Here is a 20,393-nt window from a genome sequence, read left to right as displayed (position 1 = left end):
TCACACAAGTATAAACAATTTCAGTAACTTATTACTTTCTCTTAAAAATGCAATAAATGATCTTTTCTTCTCATCTCTACTAAGTTATACCAGGGATAATAAATCTAATCTGTTCTTGATCAAATAAGCCAACTTTATATCCTCTTCTTTTTTCTTTTGACAATTTTAATCTTTAATCCTGTCAAATAATGCCACCCATCTCGATTCCTTTTTCATTTTTTTTTTCTTTGCCCCTTCTCAGAAAACCCTTCAAAGTTTTAACCCAGTCTATCCACAGAAGAGGCAGATGTCCTTATAAGTTTGTCTCTACAATTACCAAGAAGACAATATGGGTATGTTTGTGGGCTCGCCAGGCTGAGCCCGGCTCAGAGGCGATCCTGTGAACTTGTTTTCTGGGGAGTAGAAATTGCCACGTCCAACGTGGCCCTTTGCCTCTTCCGTGAATCTCCTTAGGTAAGAAAGAACGTGAGCTTCCTTCCCAATTTTACCTGAAAGCAGCAGGAGAAGAAAAACCCACATCAGATCCACAGCTGTGGCATCCAATACCCAAGATCAACCTGACCTAGAAGCTTGAAGCCTCTTCGCTGTGGCTGTGGAATAATAGGCCTGTATTTTAGCTTCAACACAAAGCTGATCCGTGTGGGTGGACGTTTTAAAAGCGCGGCCATCTCCAAGATCCCTAGAGTTGGCAGAGATCTCAGTATTCAGGGTGTGTGTGTGCGTGCGTGCGTTTGTGTGTAAAGAGAGCCTTGCCTCTTTTCAATCAAGCAGTTCCTTTTTTTAAAAAAATAAAAAATCTTTCTCCAGATGTGGGAAGATTGCAGGGCGAAGGCATTCTTGCAGAAGAGCCAAAATCTCTGCATTTTAAAAAAAAAAAAAAAATCTAGCAAGTCAGCAAAAAGGCTTTCTCCTGTGCATTGGAGGTTTTAATATGGAGGAGAGGCTTTTTTCTTTGTCTTTCTTTCCTTTTTTCTTTTCTTTCTTTTTTCTTTTTCTCCTCCCACCTTGCCTGCAACCTAACCTGTGACATACACTGGGAGCCAAGCTTCCCCGTTGAAGCCTGCCCGTTGTATGTCCTTCACCTGCAATGGATTTCCTTTCCTCCCGTGGTTTCCGATTTCCATATGTTCAAGAGTACAGAGAAAAGCAACAAAGATGATTAGGGGACTGGAGGCTAAAGCATATAAGGAACGGTTGTTAGAATTGGGTATGTCTAGTTTAACGAAGAGAAGGACAAGGGGGGACATGATAGCAGTATTCCAGTATCTCAGGGGCTGCCATAAAGAAGAGGGAATCAAGCTATTTTCCAAAGCACCTGAAGGCAGGACAAGAAGCAACGGGTGGAAACTAATCAAGGAGAGAAGCAACCTAGAACTAGGGAGAAACTTCCTGACAGTGAGAACAATTAATCAGTGGAACAACCTGCCTCCAGAAGCAATAAATGCTCCAACACTGGGAAGTTTTTAAGAAGAGACTGGACAGCCATTTGTCCGAAATGGTGTAGGGTTTCCTGCCTGAGCAGGGGGTTGGACTAGATGACCTCCAAGGTCCCTTCCAACTTTACTATTATTATTATTATTATTATTATTATTATTATTATTATTATTACTATTATCTGCTGCCACCTGATGTTCATCAGGACCCTAGGAGGGAAGCTCAGACAACCTAAATGGCCTCCGTTTCGTCCCTGTGGAAGCCTTGGCTCGTGTGGCGTCTCAGCATCTTCCCCGCACCTAGCTTATTAATTACTGACATTTATTGGTAATTGAATTGAGCATTAAAGGCTAATGAACGGTGTCTGGTCACCTTTGCAGGGAATCCCTTTGCAGCTCCTGTGGCTCCCCAAGCCATCTTTTTCTTCCCTTCTTTTTTTTCCCGAAGGGAAAACACTCTATTTTGGCATCGAGGTCAGCCAGGATCGACCCATAACTCTCCGTGCCCATGATTAGCAGCTGGGCCTACAGCTTGACAATAATCACCCTTGTCCTTCTCAGTTACAGGTGCTTGGGGCTGATCCTGTTCCTCTCCTCCCTCTTGCTTTTGTGTGTGTGTGGTGCCCTACACAGGTGATTAGCGCCTGGTAATTGAGCTGGTTGTAAAAAAAAAAAAAAAAGATAATTAATTGGCATTTCACTCATTCAGACTGCCCCATCTTCCATCATTAGCCAGCTAGTTATCCCGCTCCTGGCTGCTGTGTTCTTCCCCAAGGTGACGAGATGATCTTTATCTTGCTGATCAAGAAAACACCGGCCTTCGTAATTAAAAGAGACACCGAGGGAGAATTTGAGGGGTGACACCCGAGGGGCAGGATTCTCTACGCTTGGTTGGATCCCCCCCCCCCCAGGGCCTGGGCTGGTATTTTAAAAAGCACTACAGGTAGTCCTCAACTTAGGACCACAACTGAGCCCCAAATTTTGGGTGTTAAAAAGTGTTTTTTTTTCCGGTGAGACTGGTCTACCCCGAATTATGGGACGGAGAGCACTGCTTACGCTGTGGCCTTTCAGCCCCAATCTAGGGGCCTTCGCAGGAGTTCGCTCCTGCGACAAGATGATTTGTGTGTCAAATTTAAATTTACCGACAAAGAATTAGACTAGTTTTGGTGTTAAGGGAGACATTCGTTAAGTGAGTTTTGTTACTAACTCGTTAAGTGAGTTTTGTTACTAACTTAGCAACTTAAGAACAAGAAAGCTGCTTGTTCTTAAGTTGTTAAGAACAACAATGATCGTTAAGCGAATCCCACTGACTTTGTTTGTCAGAAGGTCACAAAAGGGGATCACGTGATTCCAGGAACACAGCCACGATCATCAATATGAACCAGTTGCCTGTCATCTGGATTTTGACCCCATGATCTTGGGGACGCTGCCAAGGTCGTAATTGTGGGAAACGGTCACAAGTCCCTATTTTCCATAACTTTGAACAGGGTTACCAAATGGACTGCTGTAAGCCGAGGACCACCTCTATTACTACCCGTTGTACAGGACAGCCGTAAACGTGCTTTGGCTCCCCTTGGAAAGGTTGGGGGGGGGGGAAAGCCCGTAGCAGCAACTAGGAAAGAAATCTCAAATTCTGCCATTTTGAGGTTGGACCTTGGGGGCGGTGGGCTGAGTGGCCGGGAGAAGTTCAGCTGAGCTGTCCATCCGAGGTCACCAACACCGCGGAAGCTCCCTTGGGCCGACAGACGCTTTCCGTGCCCCACAGCGCACCGGGCAGGTCAGCCCTCGGCAGCTGCAACGTCTTTATTGAAAACTATTAGTGCATTAAGAGATTGGAAATGATGCTGTAAGCAATCTGCTTCCCTTTCAAGCAGCGAAAGCTAATGAAGTGTGTGTGTGTGTCTGTGTGTCTGTGTGTGTGTGTGTGAAGAACTGATGTCCTTGTAAAAGGCGCAAGGCTAACTTGCAAAGCGGAAGGCCATTTTCATGATCAGACAGAAAGAGACGCAGCTCTGAGCAAAAACAATTGTCTTTGTTTTGCAAGCGGCCCTTGACGTAACCACCCTTCCTTTAGTGACCGTTCAAAGTTACAACGGCACTAAAAAAAGTGTGACCTGTGACCATTTTCCAGGGGCCTTGGAGGAAGAACTCAAACCTTGCCTTTGTATTTTGGGCTCCAGTGGGAAAGAGCGTTTGCTTTAGGCCTCCTTACAAAGAAAGCGAATATGATGATATGGAATGTGGAAGGGCCACTGAACCAAACAAGGCGAGAGAGAGACACCACTTTTAACCTCGGATTATTCTTTGAGACGCCACCTTTAACCGCAGATCATTCTTTATCTCCTAGAAGGAAGCCATGCCTTCGGTTTCCCCCATCTGCAAAGGAGCAAGCGTGGCCGGGCCACTTTCAGAAACATCCCCCTTGCCTTTCTCCTGGTCGATCCGGACCCTGATCCACAGACTGGTGAACTGTCCGAAGTAAGAAAGACCAAATGTTTGGGGTGGGAGACGACAGGGCTGTTTCCCCTTCTCTCGCACCCCTGAATGCCCCCCAAGATTGCCTCCTTGGGTGGGAGAAGCCTTTATTCACCCCTTCTCTCCTCCTGGTTACGTCTCTACCAGGATCCTCTCCAAGTTGTGACAGGAGGCTCTGATGGCTTAGCTAGGCCCCCCAACCCAACATCCTCAAATGTCTCAATGGGGCCATGTTTCTGGCACCTGCCCTGAGTCCTCCGGCCTCACGAAACAAAAAAAGAAACGAAAATCCAGTGTTTTGCTCCATATGACGTGGATTGGCCGAGGTATCATTTTCTCTAGAATATCTGAGATTATCAGAGAAGAGATGATAAGACGAACAATTAAGGGAACTGGGTGTGTTTAGCCTAATGAAGAGAAGGCTCAGGGGAGACTTGACAACTCTCTTCCAGTACCTGAGGGACAGCCACAGAGAAGAGGGGGTTGATTTATTCCCCAAAGCACCTGAGGGCAGGACAAGAAGTAATAGATGGAAGATCATTCAAGGGAGAGCCATCCTAGAACTGAGGAGGAATTTCCCGACAGTGGGAACAATTAATGGAACAGCTTGCCTCCCAGAGTTGTGGGTGCTCCATCACTGGAGGCGATTTCAAAAAATAGACCGGGCCACCATATGTCTGGGATGGTATAAGGTCTTCTGTCTTGGGCAAGGGGGGGGGGGGAGTTGGACTAGAAGACCTCCAAGGTCCCTCCCAGCCTTGGGATTATACAGATCTCCAGAACTAATCAATCAGTTAATTGATGTTCTCTCTTTTTTTAAAAAAACTGCATTGTATTCCAGTACCTCTTTAATACTGATCTGCTGTTTTTCTTCCTTGCCACTCCCATCCCTACAGAATGAAGATGAAAAGAAAAGGATCTCCACGGAGACAATGGAAGCTTCCACCATGCTTATGGCCAGACGTAGCAGGTATGTTCAATCTTACCTCTTTCTTAAAAATTGGAGTCGACCCTGCTTTGAGGCAAACGGACTCGGGCGGGAAGGAGGTGGAAAGGGCTGGAACATGAAACCATTGCACCGAGTAGGACCAAAACATACCTTTATTTATTTCTAAAACTTAAGTTACTTGCAGTTTGTTTTTAATCATTTTTTTTATGTTGGGTGAGTCATGCCGTGTTTATTGGTTTTCTGCAATAAGAGTGGCTTTTATCAATGTGACTTCTCACAAAGGTCAAGTAGGATTCTTGCGAAGCGCATTTGTGACATTTCTTCATCTCTATAATCTCTCTCCCTCTCTCCTTTCTACATTTTTTTTTTTTTTTGTGGACAAGCTAGTAGTCACTCCATAATATTTATTATTAAATACGGGGAATGCTTTTGTTAACATTTTTCACCTGAAATCTCAGGTTTTACGCACAAAGCGCAACCTTGACTTGTTCTTCCCCGTGGAACCTTTTGTGCTCTTCATCCTGGGAACAGTGAAATCTAGAGGAATTGTCTGGGGGAAAGGGTGGAAAAACACGAGGATAGCAAGACAGACTCACTTAATTCTGGTTCTCAACAAGCAAACATGTGGCACGAGGCAGTTGGCAGCAGCATAAACAACTTCTGGAGTGGAGACCCCTTTGCAGAAGTGGCACACTCAGATCCTGGACCCACCTAGGATCTTCTCCACGACAGTCAGAATTCTTTCACTAACCTGAGATATCTGTGCATTTAACAGAGGAACCTGGCCTATTCCAGAACAGAATGATCTATTTTGTTTGGCTGCAGAATTTCAGAGAAACAGCTCTCCCATCTTAATAATTCAAAATGTCCAGGATGGAACTCGGGACATTTGCTGACACGGTGACATTGACTCAAAGCCCAACTGTAGACCATGGGCTCAAAACCTTTTGTTGGACAAGCCTCTGTAAACCCACCCATCTGCTAGGGGCTCAAAGAACCAGGAATACTTGCTGAGTTCAAAGCACGGAAAAGTTTACTATTCTACCTATGCTACCACAAGGATCTGATCAACTGATGGTCAAAGCCAAATTGATGCTAGATAAGGATCAACAGAATTCACAAAGGTCTCTTGTGGCTACACAGTTATTCCAAACTGATGACACGTTTAACCCTGCCTTCCAGCTCGGCCTGCTCGTCTCCCACACCCGTGATTCTCAACCTTTTCTTTACCACAGACCCCTTTTGTGACCACGGCCATGGAGTGCCAAGACTGAGGATTGAAATCATAACATTTCTTCAAGCTTCCACAAACCCTCCCCCCCCGTGATGATATCACAGACCCCCCCCCAGGGATCCATGGACCACAGGTTGAGAACAGCTGTCCCTCGCCGCCCGTACAAACTCGTTTTCCGAATTTCTGCCCGTTTGTTCATTTTTGGATTGTGAGCGCGACACAGTGGACGATCCTCCTCTTTCGTTTCCAGCCTCGCGCTTAGAGACATCGCAAAGAAGCCTCGCCTCCTCCTCCACCTCCTGCAGGTTAATCCTGTAAACCAGTGGTTCTCAAACTTTTTAATGCCGTGACCCCCAACCAGTCGTAAGTCGAGGACTACTCAACCGGTCGTAAGTCGAGGACTACTCAACTGGTGCAGCACCATTTGCAGAATGGGACTTTTGGCAGGCTCAGCAGGGCAGAGACAGCCTGGACAATTCCTATTGGCTTTGGAAAGCCAATAGAATTAGACTCTATTCAAGCGAGTCTATTCTATTGGCTTTCAAAAGCCAATAGAATAAAAGGGAGGAGCACAGCTAAGGAAAAGGGGGGGAAAAATGGCGGACTGCGTTGTTTGGTGACCCCCGTGAAATGGTCGTTCGACCCCAAATGGGGTCCCGACCCGCAGGTGGAGAACCACTGCTGTAAACGGAGGGCGATTCCTTCCCTGATCACACGAAGACGCCTTCTGCCAGGGGTGCCTTTGCCGCAGGTTGGATCCTCTTGAGAGACCTTGGGCTGGAGAGGCCTCCCCCTACCCGTCTCCCCTCCAGCCCTGTCGCACACTGCCACGAGCATCTAACTCAGTGGTTCTCAACCTGTGGGTCGGGACCCCATTTGGGGTCGAATGACCATTTCACGGGGGTCGCCAAACCATGCTGTCCGCCATTTTTTTCCCTTTTCCCTAGCTGTCCTACTCCCTCTTATTGGTGGCCACACCCACTTGGGGGTCACCACAACATGGGGAACTGTATTATGGGGTCACGGCATTAGAAAGGTTGAGAATCACTGATCTAACTGAACTCGGGAGAGAGAAGCCAGCATTCCCGCCAGCGGCCTTGTTTTTGATCCTGATCCCCGCAGGAATACCGGCTCACTGCCTTACAGCCACGCCAGCAGATATGGAGACCAATTGGTTTGGAGGGACAAGTTAACAGCAGGAGGATTAGTCATTACAGCTCTTTTCAAGAGGAAGCGAATGAGTGGCTTTTTGTGGCTCCAATTAGGTGCCTGCTGGAAGAGAGAGAAGAAAACCACCAGGGAGAACTAATTGGTTTTTCATCGGAGTGGCAGAAGCTGTGGAGAGAGATCTCACCTCGGCACAAGCGACTCTAGCGGTTTGGGCTCGGGCGAGTCGGGCGGAAGAGAGCCCTCGCCCCCTCCGCTGGGATAAAGGAGAAGAGTGGTTTGTTTATTTATTCATTTAGTGTACGGCTTATCGTCCGTGGACTCGCCATATAAATTAAGATTTCAGCTAGGGGAGTAGAACCCGACAAAATACAAATGGCCAGGACTGGCGGCCAGACTATAGACCAGGGCAGTGGTGGGATTCAAATAGGTGAACAACCGGTTCTCTCCGTGAATGCCACTTCTGGAAATCCATTCTGGGCCTGGGGCAACAAAAATGTAGCTACCGAAGTGGTGCGAATCGGCTGAATCCCACCACTTTGAACCAGGGGTCTTCCAACTTGGCCCCTTTTAATGACTTGTGGACTTCAACTCCCAGAATTCCTCAGCCAGTAGTCTGGAAATTCCACTGTCAACCTCCTAAACCAGTGTTTCTCAACCTTGACCATTTTAAGGCATGTGGACTTCAACTCCCAGAATTCCACAGCCAGCATTGCTGGCTGTGGAATTCTGGGAGTTGAAGTCCACATGCCTTAAAATGGTCAAGGTTGAGAAACACTGTTGACCTAAACCTCTTGATCAGAGTGAAACTCCATAGTTGACTCCGAAGGTTAGAGCAAGTTACAAAGAACCTTCGGAGTAAGTTACAAAGTAATCTGGTTTCGTTTATTGGCTCATATTTATTTTATGGCAAAACGCTAATTATTATTATTCAATCCCATCCTACAAGCAGGGCAGCCCAGGAGCAGATTTAAAACAAACAAACACAAAGCAACAAAGGATCTGAAATCAAAGCTAGAAACCAATAAAATACAGGCCTTATCTCCTCTCTGCACTTTCCCCTCACTCCCAAAATTGTGACGGATGATTTACGGTCTCCCTCAGCTCCAGGTTCTCTGCCCTCCCGAATGCAAACCAACGGAACATCAAACAACTTCTCACATTCTGGTTGTGTTCCACATAGCCAGGGGGGAAACAACAACCACAGATTGTAGACTAGCGCATTTCGGTTCAGCGTTCCAGCCAGCCGGTGTGTGCCCTTTTCCAAGATTCTTGAGTCCCGTTTCCCCTCCTGGTTTTCCATTTGCTTTCCACTCCAATTAACCTTTGCTATTCTTTGGCTTCTGAGCCCTGGAATTTCTGAGGTTTCTTGTTATTTATTTCCCACCCACCCCAAAAAATCTGTTCTTCTACAACTGTTGCGTTCCACCAAGTCTTCCTTTACTCTTTGGGTTGGGGCCTGTTTTGAATATAGCTTTTTTTTGGCCCTCCCCAGCAGAAAGAGGGAATGTCCAAACACAGGTCGTCCTCGCCTTAACGGCCGCAATTGGACCCCACGTTTCTGTTCAGTGAGCTTTGTCCCATTTTACGACCTTTCCTGCCGCTGTGCTGAAATGAATCATTCCAGTTGTCAAGTTAGTCAGGGATCGCGTGACCCCCGGGGACACTGCGACCTTGTAAATACGAGCCAGTTGCCAAGCATCTAAAATTTGATCACCTAACCACGGGGGACGCCGTAATGGTCGTAAGTGTGAAAAAACGGTCGTAAGTCAATTTTTTCAGTGTTGTAACTTCAAACAGTCACTAAATGATCTGTTGTAAGTCGAGGACAAAAAAATGGCACAATTCAATTTCAATTGATAGGATCTTTGCTCCTTGCCCTAAGCCATAATTTCTTAGCTATGGTCTGTAAAAGAAGCAAACTATTGCTTGGTTCAGGATCCTGGGTGGATTAAGCCACTTCTGGCTTACAACCTTCCTGGTTGTTTGTATTTGACACATGCATTCCTTGCACAGGCTTTTCCTGAGAGAAAACACAGAGTTGTGTTTTGAAGGGCGGAGGGACCCCTGGAATAAATTGCCCTCCTGCTTGCTAATATATTAAACGAACTATGAGGCGTAAGCCCCCATTTGAGCCTTTAAATCTGCTTAGTTGAGGTAATGCTCAACAGCTGGGGAAGAAATGGAGAAGGGCTTACAGCAGAGGAAATGACAAAATCCGTGCGCTCCGGACTATAACAGAGAGGAAGAAACCAAGTTGCAATGGAAACTGGCCAAGAAGATAAAAATCGCTGGAAGAGTGATCACCGGCTTTAAAAAAAAAAAAAAAATTACATGTAGATTATCCCATAATGGTTTAAAAGCCTAAAATGCACACACAAACACAGGTGGGAAAGATGAATAGGGAGAGTCTAAATAAAGGAGAAAAAGCAGAAATGTCAATAGCAGCAGGAATGCTATTTAAACATTATTAGTATTATTTTGAGAAAAAAAAGGAATGTCAAACATTAAGAAGTTTAGACAGGCTTTGAGTTAACTTTTTTTCTCTCGAGAGCTGGCTCCGATTTTATTTGATCTCTTTGGATGCTCTTGGGGGGCCCGACAGGTGTAGGGGGCTCACTAAACAAGCCGTCTTTTCATCCTAACAAACTGTCGTTAAGCCGAGGACTGCCTTGTATTGTTGTTGAGCGGGTTTGGAAATGTGGTCAGCAAAAGTACCTCCTAGCAACATCCAGATACGCCAGACAAAGAGCAAATTTGTGATCCATCCCAGGCGAGAATTTAATTCCACCTTGAAACGTCTGAAGTCACGTCATTTCCCCCAAGCCTTGGCCAGTCCAAGTCTTCGGCCTCCCAGCTGGACCCACCTGTGGTTCCGCTTTTTTCTTTTAGTCCTCTCTTAAAATCTGTGATTCTCAAGTCATCCAGGTCATAGTTATCCCAAAGATGCTTTTTCACGAGGCAACGGGACTCCCTTGTTTTTCTTCTGAAGACGTTTCGCTTCTCATCCCAAGAAGCTTCTTCGGCTCTGACTGTGTGGTGGGGAAGGGAAGGACTGATACTCCTTGCAGACCGCTGGTCATTTGCCTTCTTTTAGAGCAGCGGTTCTCAACCTGTGGGTCGGGACCCCATTTGGGGTCGAACGACCATTTCACGGGGGTCGCCAAACAACGCAGTCCGCCATTTTTTTCCCCTTTTCCTTAGCTGTGCTCCTCCCTTTTATTCTATTGGCTTTGGAAAGCCCATAGAATAGACTCTCTTGAATAGAGTCTAATTCTATTGGCTTTCCAAAGCCAATAGGAATTGTCCAGGCTTTCTCTGCCCTGCTGAGCCCGCCAAAAGTCCCATTCTGCAAACGATGCTGCACCAGTTGAGTAGTCCTCGACTTACGACCGGTTGAGTAGTCCTCGACTTACGACCGGTTGAGAACCACTGTTTTAGAGAGTCCTAGAGGCCACTTGGAGGTTTGTCTGTGTCCTCGGGGTCACTTGGCCTCAACGGCTCTCTAAAAGAAGGCAAGTGACCAGCAGTCTGCAAGGAGTATCAGTCCTTTCATCCCCCACCATACAGCCAGAGCTGAAGAAGCTTCTTGGATGAGAAGCAAAAGTCTTCAGAAGAAAAGCGAGAGAGTTCAGTTGCCTCGTGGAAAAGCACCGTTGGGATCCTCTCTTAAAACCCCTTCCCTCCTCCAGGCTGCTCCGCTTCGTGCACCGTGACCGACTGCTCAGCTGCTTCAAGATGGGCAACGGGGAAACCGTCTCCAAACGCCGGGAAGAAATGCAAGCAGCCCTTCCGCGCCTGGGCCACGGGGACAACCGCAGGAGAAGTCAATTAAAGCAACTCGGCTCTCGGCTGGAATTGATGACCTCAATAAGGTCGAGGATCCCAGCGGAGAGAGGGCGAGGACGCGGCCTTTGAAAGCGCCGCGGCTTCCCGAACAGGCTCGCTTTCAGCACACACCGTAACGGCCTCACAGGCGCCGTTTGGAAAGCCAGGCACGGTTCTGACGTCTGTCACAGATGACTGGACCGTTGGCATCGAACGATCCCCAAGACATCTCGCCCTCCCCTCCTCCATCGGCTCTTCAGAAAAAAATATATATAATGCATTTCTGGATGGGAAGAAAGTTGGGGAATTCCCATTCGCCCCCCCCCACACGCTTCTCGCCCCCCTCCCCATATATTGTGTTAAGAAAATTGGATGCAGCTGTGGCAGCTGAGGGCATTTGTTGTTTTTCCATTGCAGCCATTGCTAAGCATCGGCTTTGCCAAATGTGGAGCCAATAAAAACCCGAGCTATGGCACTCGGCTTGACGCTGCCATCTTACTTTGCCTGAAAAAGTGATCTCCCCCTCCCCTCCTCTTCCCCTTTCCCCCCCCACCATACACACATCAAGCACTCTGTGGAATTTTTGAAATGTGATCAAGATCCCAGCGAGTTTCCCGAACAATGTTCGGGGAGCAGCTGCCGCGGCTGTTCCCAAATTGCTTCCATCAGCCAGACTTGGGGAAGTGGGGAGAGGTGGGGGCACTTCCTCCTGGCCCCTCCCCATCCCAGCCTGGTTATCCAGCCTCCCAGTCTCTTCGGACAGAGAGCGCACCTGCATTTGATCCCAGGCCCGGCTAAAATGAGATAAATCTGGGTTTCCTTCCTTCGCTGGTCCCCGATCCTCCCTGCTGGCTTCTGGTGCCTTCAGCACCTCATCGGGGGGCAACGCAGAACCCCTCGTGATTCCTCTTGAGATGGCTTTTGTGAGAGGCTCGTTGGCATCCTTGGAGGCCGTCACGAGAAGCCAGCATGAGTTTGAGCCATGCTGGCCCGTGGCCAAGGCTCAAAGCCGCTCTTTTGCGTTGTCCTCTTGCGTTGTTATTGCCCATTTCGTTGGCTCTTTCTACGGGGGGGGGGCTTCACAGGCGGTCCTACAGTTACAACCGTTCGTTTAGTGACCGTTCCAAGTCACAAGAGGACTGAAAAAAGAGACGTGGGACCGTTCTTCGCCCTTCCCACCATTGCAGCATCGCCGTGATCACCTGGTCAAAATTCGGGCCTTTGGCAACGGACTCATCTTGACGACGGTTGCGGCGCCCCGGGGTCTTGTCATCCCCTGTGGCGACCTGACAGTGGGAAAGCCATGTTCCCTTCACGAGCGTGTCACTAACTCAACAACTGCGGCGATCCCCTCCACAAGGTCGTCAAGTGGGGCAAAATTCCCTTAACAGCTGCCTCGCTTAGCAACAGGAACCTCGGACTCGGCGGCGGTCGTACGTTGAGGACTACCTACGTTTTAACCCGCTCAACACATTCACCCCTTCCTGGAGGGTCGATCCGTTTACCAAGGCAGCCAGATTACCTTGGAGGCCGAGACCCACGCCCCTCATCTGCCCTCCGGCCGGGATCCACCCTGGCGAAGCTTAGCTGGCCCTTCCCATGCTTCTCCCTAACCCTAACCCGCTAAGCATGTTGTGTGAACACCGCCAGAGAAGGGGATTTTGACGCTAACTCGCCCAAGGGCACCTGGTATCTTTCCTCCTGCTAGCTTCGTGTCACCCCTTGGCAAGGACAGCCTTGTCTCCCAAGGCTGCAGGGCCAGCTGGCTCTTGACAGCCCCGGAGGATGTGCTTATCCTTGGCAGCCCCTGATTACCTGTTTTGACTTGAGAAAGGGGGGGGGCAGGCACGCTGCCCCCTTGCAGCAGCACCCCCCCCCAAGAATCTAATCCAGCCAGCTAATCCCCGTCCCTTCGCAGTCTCCAAACGAGATCCAGAGAACGACCTTGCGAGTAATTACTCACGGGTTGGCTGTTGTACATGACACCCCCCCCCCCCGAGGAAATCTGACACGCAGCGCGAGGCGTTATCATTAATAAATGCTTTCCTCGTCCTCGTCCCTTTCACCCCTTCCCCAGGCTTTCCTCGCTCAGGGGAGTTAAAAAAAAAAAAATTAATTAAGGCTTTCTTGATTAGGCATTTAATCAGTCCTTAAATCAATACAGATGGAGTCAATTAGTTGGGGGGTTTTTTTCCCCCCTTCTTTTTTTTTTTTTTTTGAACACTTGAATTGATGCTATCGTGAAATGATGCATTGCCTTCTTCTCCCCCCCCCCTTTTGTTCCTTCTGCTTGAAATCTCAGCTGTTAGGCTGGAAGGAACAGAACCAGACTGGTTCCTGTCCCAAACTGCTGAATTGAACTCTTGAGTAGAGGGGTCTTTCGTTCTTCCATCTGAGACCGGATCAGTTGATGTGTTTATATTAATGGTCTCACCCTAACGAGCATTGGTCCGTACTCCCTGCACTTACTGGCCAGCTCTTCTTTTCAGAAATAAAATACTAAGAGTTGGAAGGGACCCTGGAGGTCATCTAGTCCAACCCCCTGCTCAGGCAGGAAACCCTATACCATTTCAGACAAAGGGCTGTCCAGTCTCTTCTTAAAAAACTTCCAGCGTTGGAGCATTCACCGCTTCTGGAGGCAAGGAGTTCCACTGGTTAATTGTTCTCACTGTTTCTAAGTTTCTCCTTAGTTCTGGGTTGCTTCTCTCCTTGATAAGGAAGCTTTCACTGGTCCAGTTTGTTTAAGGAAGTGGTTAAGCCTCTAGTTCACGTCCTGTATTAAGCCCATCGGGCTACAAGCATACTGCGCATACTCCACAGCTACTACAGCGTCTATCGATGGAGCAGATAATCAACAGCCGTACATATTTTGAGAAGAAGCCAGTTCCAAGTGGTATTCAAACCTGCTTTTTTTTTTTTCTCCCCCTGCAGCTCAAGGGAAAGATTTGCTTAAATAAAACCCAGTTGTATAAGAATGTGCAGAAACCTTGGAGAAAGAACATTTGGATAACCCCAAAGAATTTTGCTGCCTGAACTAGAACAGCGAATAATTCCTCACTATATCAAGGTGGATGAAACCAAAGAGAGCCAAGTTATTTTGGCACGCGAGGCAGGGGGAAAAAAAAAGAAAAAAACCCAAAAGACCTTTCTTTCTTCTCTGTCAGTCAAGATATAACCATATTATCTTCATTTCAAACAACGATAACGATAATAGTTCTCTTTTTGGCCCTTTCCGAGACCACCTGGAGCAATCCTCTCGTGGTTGGGCTGCGGTGAAACGCACACCCAGGGCCGAAAGAACCTTCCAGAAGGAAGGCATGGTGTGTACTTCTCATCTTTCTTATCTGGATAAAGAACTGAAAATGTCAAGGGGGGGGGGGAAATGCTTAAAAAAAAAGTGATTGGTACAACTATGGACGCTGCCAGTTGCCTCAACGGAAGCGTACAAGAAAGTAGCCAGTCCTACTTTTCTCCATTTGTTCACCCATGAGCAAAGCATGTTGTTTGCGGATACCCATCTGCCATGTTCTTGTTTCTGAACCAAAAAGAAAGAAAAATACTTAACAAAAAATTGGATTTTTTGGGTTTGCCCAATTGTTTGGGCTCTTCAAAGGCAGCCTCCCTTCCTTTGCCTTTCTCAGTTATTTAAGAGGAAGAAGAGGATATCTACTTTTAGTTTACCTTCTCAGGATACCAAGAGTTGGAAGGGACCTCAGAGGTCTTCTAGTCCAGCCCCCTGCTCAAGGAGGAGATCCGACCCCATTTCAGACCAATGATTGTCCCGTTTCCTCTTAAAAACCTCCAGCGATGGAGGCAAGTTGCTCCACTGCTTAATTGTCCTCACTGGGAAGAAATTCCGCCTTAGCTCTAGGTTGCTTCTCTCCTTGATCAGTTTCCACCCGTTGTTTCTTCTTGTTGTCCTTCTTGTATTGCTTCTTCTCCCTTTCGGTCTCCATTGTTTCCCTTCGCTGCCTTCTTTTTTTAGCACTAGCCAACCCTTGAAAGAAGTGGTTTTGACCCAGACTGGTTTCTTCTACACGTTCCGCCTGTTTGTCCTACATAGTGATTGTTGTACTTCTTACATTGTTTGTTGCAGATGACTCCTATTTTTCTTTCTTGGGCTGTCAGGTCTTTTGGTCTGCTTAGGATATTTTGGGTAGTGAAACATCTGCAGGAAAACGAGCCAGCTCAGCGAGCACCAAGGACCCCTCGTCTCAGCCCTGAGCTACAAAAATTCTCCTTTATTGGTAAGATCGTCAGTGCCAGCCTTGCAAGAAAACAAGCCAGCTCAAAGGGAGCAGCAAGGATCCCTCACTTCAGCCGAGTTGCACGGACCCAGCCGACTCCGAAGAGCTGATTTCTGCCCCTCCTCACTGGATCCCAGAGCCCCCATCACGTCAGTCATTCTTAAAATCTCTTCTTGGGAGTCTTCGGAGTGAGGCCGAAGAGAGCTTGAAAGAATAGAGGATCATGATCCTCTCTTTTGTTTTTTAAAGAAACCCCTGCCTTTCTATGCTTTTCTTTTCAGGAAGGAAGGGGGGGGGGAGAGAGAAAAATAGCTTGAAAAATGAGTCCTGTCTTGTCTAAGCAAGGAATAATAAATAAAAGCAGGTGCGAAAGGTTGGAATCGAAAACAGATGGGTATGACGGATACGATCTGAGTCTCCCACCGCTTCGGTCTTTAATCCCTGTGGCTTAGTGGGAATACTTCCCCCCTGACGCACTGCAGAAATAATAAATGGAGCAACTCACAAGGAGTGGGGTTCTCTTATGATGGTGGATTGAGGGGTAGGGATTATTTGGTATGGGGGGGTGGTGGAAATCGGTCTCAGTTGACCAGCTGCTCAACTCCCCTCGTTCGCTCAGTCATTTTCCTATTGGACCTCTGGCTTCAGTCTCCCGATCCTTGGTGATGCCCGAGCTGGTGGAAGAAGGCTCCTTGTCAATGGAAGAAGATCCTCTCAAACTCTTATCAAACCCTAGTGAGGCCACACCTGGAATACTGCAGCCAAATGTGGCCACCCTGTCACAAAAAAAGAGGTTGAGAGTTTGGAGAAAATTCAGAGAAGAGCAACTAAGATGATCCAAGGCCTGGAGACTTAAACATGCGAAGAACGGCTGCTGGACTTGGGTTTGGCTAGTCTAAAGAAAAGAAGAAATGGGAGACACAATAGCAGTGTTCCAATATTTGAGGGGCTGCCACCAAGAAGAGGGGGCCACGTTATTCACCAGGGCACCAGAGGGCAGGACGAGAAACAACGGTTGGAAACTGATCAAAGAGAGAAGCAACCTGGAATTAAAGGAGAAACTTCCCGACAGGGAGGACAATTAATTTCCTGCCTCCAGAAATCGTGGGCGCTCCATCACTGGAAATTTTTAAGAAGAGACTAGACAGTCACTTGTCCGAGATGGTCTAGGTTCTCCTGCTCGAGTGGGGGGGCTGGACTAGAAGACCTCCAAGGTCCCTTTCCAGCTCTATTCTATTCTATTCTTCCTTAGGATGAACGCTTATTGAGTATAAAGGCTGGCTCGGCGCCGCATGCTGTCCAAAATCAGCCGGGTTGGTTATTTGTTTGGTGGATTGCAGGAACCTAACCACGCATTTCGCCTGTCAAGTGAACTGGCCCGTGGTGTGAAGCATCAGATGTTGCATTTGATCATATCTTGTGCTTCAGTCACTTGGATTTAAGGTTAATGGGTCTTGGATGAACTCACGTCAGGATGTTTTACCTCTGGATAACCTTGCACGGCAAAACCTTGGCGCTCTGCAAGTCCGAACATTGAATTGGAGACTTTATACCCCCCACACACACACACACCTTTATACCTCCCCCAGATCTGAGTACTTTTTGTGTGAAACGCCTCTGGATTTGAATCTGGCACGATTTCACTAAAAGGAAAAGTTGGCTTTGCATGTAAAATAAGTACTTGGCTAACTCTATGAAAGGAAAGCAATTTAGTTTCTTTAAGGGTTCTTTTCAAAGGAGTTGAAAAGTAAGCGGTGCGGCATAATAAAACCTTGCATTAATCTGGCCTGTAAGTCCGATTCAGGCAGCTAAATATTCCTATTGCCGTCATCTCTGCCTGGAAGAGACCACTCCTTCCTGAATGCTATCCAGGGTAACGGAAAGAATAAACCTGCTTCGGAAGAAACGTTAATCCCGCAGAAGGGAAAATGGAGCATTAACTCGTGAGAGAGGCCGAATCCATTCTATGGGCCCAGCTGATGCTTGGCCCGCAGAGCTTACACTTACAATAGTCTTCAATAGGCTGAATTATAATGCAGCAAAATGTTCCTATTGGGAGGATTTGCCAAGATCAAAACCACTTCCTGTGGCACCCCTCCAACTTCCTTTTTGTTTCTTGGTGTATTTACTTTCTGACTTACCCCATCAAAATTTACCGAGGCACTTCCAACGGATTCCTGTGTAAAAACCCAATTTTCTGATGGGACCCCTGGAACGCGCCCTGAACAAATTATCCAGCTGAAGACGCAGTTATAATTTGGGCACCGTGTTCCTGAAGTTGGACACACTCAGCAGCAATTAATAAATAGTGCAGTCTTTGGAAGTCCTGCAGCATAGTTAAAAGAAGGCCTGCTCTAAGCATGAATCTTATCTTCCGTATATTATTTACTTACGTCATTTCCCTCTCGTTTTCCATTGACAAATGTCAAAACAATGGCCCATAGAACTTCGCTTTTGAATAAATAGGAAAGCTGCTTCAAGCGATCCAACCAGCGGAGAATGAAAGCTGGAGGAGAAAGACAACAATTGGTTGCACTCATTTAAATCATTTACAGCAGAAAACGTTTCGTCTTGGGAATCCAGCTAAATTCCCGGGGATGGTCTGCTACCAAAGAGAAGGGTCACTTTGAATATGGATGACCTCCACAATCTCATCAGTGGACATCATCCGTAGAACGTGGACGTTTGAGCAGGCCTATAGAGGAAATTTCCCAGTCCAAAACTATTGCCCTATGACAGGGGTAGGCAACCTTGGCTCTTTTATGACTCGTGGACTTCAACTCCAGAATTCCTGAGCCAGCCAAGCTGGCTCAGGAATTCTGGGAGTTGAAGTCCACGAGTCATAAAAGAGCCAAGGTTGCCTACCCCTGCCCTATGAGGTCAATAAGTCTAAAACGTCAAGCTTTCTAGGTCAGGCACACCAACAACCACTTGTGTTTTTCTGTGTCCTTGTCGTAACTCAAAATGAGACCTTTGCACTTAAGTAGAGAAAGGCGTTTCCAGAGGTCAACCTTTTCCAAATTTCCACAAAGAACGTTTTATATTCCTTTTCTCATCTCCCCTCTCTCTCCAACGACCCCCAAGTCGAGATCCAGATCGTTGAATCTGGAGAGTATTGAAAATAAGAGAATAACAGAGTTGAAAGGGATCTCAGAGATCTTCTGGTCTAAACCCTTTGACAAGCAGGGAACCCTTATGCCATTTCAGACAAACGGTTGTCCAAGTGATGGAGCACTCACAGCTTCTGAAGGCAACTGTGAGGAAGTTTCTCCTTAGTTCTAGGTTGCTTCTCTCCTTGATTAGTTTCCATCCGTTGCTTCTCGTCCTGCCTTCAGGCGCTTTGGAGAATAGCTTGACTCCCTCTTCTTTTGTGGCAGCCCCTCAAATGATGGAAGGCTGCTGTCATGTCACTCCTGGTCCTTCTCTTCATTAAACTAGACATCCCCAGTTCCTACCACCGTTCTTCCTATGTTTTAGTCTTCAGTCCCCTAATCAAAACAGAGAAAGAGATTAATTTTCTCCATCAACTCCCCATTATAAAGCCTCTCAGGCAATCGAGAAGCAAGCAAAAAAAAATAAAAAAAAATCTTAAAAATAAATAAATTCCATTCTGTTTATAAGAGCGTGTCTGCCGGTGCATCCAGCAAGCCCTGTGAAGTCATTTATTTATGTTCTCAAAGTTGAGAGACATGGGACCTTTGATGAAATATGCAAGCAACGTTGCATTTAAAAAAAAGGGGGGGGTTACTACTTATGTTCTTAGAGAAAGAAGGAGATGCTTTGCTTAATTGTTCTCATTCTCTAGCTTTTCATAAATAAGGACACTTGAAAGCCTCGTTATCCCTCGACGCAAGGAGCAGAATACGGAGGTCCTCGACCGCTGTTTTTTGGGGAAAAAATAAAATTCCATAGCCAGTACAATCTGAGAGTTGGTTTTTCTCTCATTTATAAACCGCCAAGTAACAAGGAGGCCGACAGTTCTGGTCCTTCTGTTACCTGAGTGAATGTGTTTGAACCAACTTCTCCCAGTGAGTCTCCTTCACAGGATTCTGATGAAGTTTAATAATAATATAAAAAAAAAAAGTCGAATCATTGCGAGGTAGATCAATAGACGCAATTTGGGGGGGGGACCTAAGGATTTTGTTTATTTTTAATCCTCCCCTTTATACGCCACTAATCCACATCGCTTTTGAACTCTTCTCGTTTCGTATTTATTATTTTTAGACCCCCCCAGAGGGTCTGTTTGTTTAAAATAAAATAAAAAAAGCACTTTCATATAACTTTATTTCTTCTAACGTTGGCAAAGGATGAAGCCTGGGTTATTCTTAGTGCTAAATTATTTATCTTCGTTCCTTTGCTAGCCAGGATTTCTGAGTTTTATATCTGTCCCCTGGGAGGCCAGCAAAGCCTGTTCCTCACTTCCTGGTTACCCTCTTCACCTTTCTAAAAATCGGGCAAAGGGCCGTGCCAAGAAAGGCCGAATAAATATTCAATATTTGCTCCCTCCAAACAAGCAAGCAAGCGAAACGCTCAGCTCTGTCAGGGAAGCCCCAAGGGGTTCCTCATATTTACTACCCAGGAAGCAAGGTACCATTACCTGGAGGGTAATTGCCATCGCCTTTAATGGGATTACTTCCAAGTAAATACGCAGAGCTTTCATCATCATCATCATCATTTTAGCCATTCTCTACCCACTGCAGGAGGAAGGCCTCTTCCGCCTGTTTGCAACCAAGACGGTCCTGCGCTTCCCTTTGCCAACTGGGCCCGCCATATTTGCTGATGTGGTCGCTCCACCTTGTTTTAGGTCGTGGGCGTTTTACACTCTTTATACTCTTAGAAGCCTAGTCTTACACAACGACAATATTCCTGGACTGATTTCCAAAGCAGTAACACTTCCTTTGCCTCTTCTAGGTCAAGAATAGCCACCGAAGGATGGAAGTCCAGGATGAACGAAAGTTCGCCGAACATCACATCACCTCCACCAGGTAAGATTTCTCTGCTTTTAACTCATTTTTGTGTAGTTGCAGCTGTCGGGCCGGAAGTTTAAAAAAGGACCAAAC

The 20,393-nt window shown here is 46.9% G+C and overlaps 1 protein-coding gene across 16 annotated transcripts in view; it reads left to right on the top strand.

Moving 5' to 3' along the window:
• Positions 1–20,393, top strand: part of MORN1 (MORN repeat containing 1) — a 146,964-nt gene that overhangs the window by 30,660 nt on the left and 95,911 nt on the right. For all 16 annotated transcript variants that reach the window (XM_039367490.1, XM_039367493.1, XM_039367491.1 and 13 more), the window contains exons 11-13: positions 3,781–3,911; positions 4,805–4,878; positions 20,245–20,318. In XM_039367490.1, the coding sequence (XP_039223424.1) occupies positions 3,781–3,911; positions 4,805–4,878; positions 20,245–20,318 (279 nt within the window). The remainder of the gene's footprint in view (positions 1–3,780; positions 3,912–4,804; positions 4,879–20,244; positions 20,319–20,393) is intronic.

The sequence above is a fragment of the Crotalus tigris genome, unplaced genomic scaffold (genome assembly GCF_016545835.1).
Source record: "Crotalus tigris isolate CLP2741 ecotype Arizona unplaced genomic scaffold, ASM1654583v1 scf7180000020588.15403103151:6194809, whole genome shotgun sequence".
Lineage (NCBI taxonomy): Eukaryota > Metazoa > Chordata > Lepidosauria > Squamata > Viperidae > Crotalus > Crotalus tigris.
The sequence above is the reverse complement of the archived record's forward strand: the minus strand, read 5'-3'. Positions and strand labels throughout refer to the sequence as shown.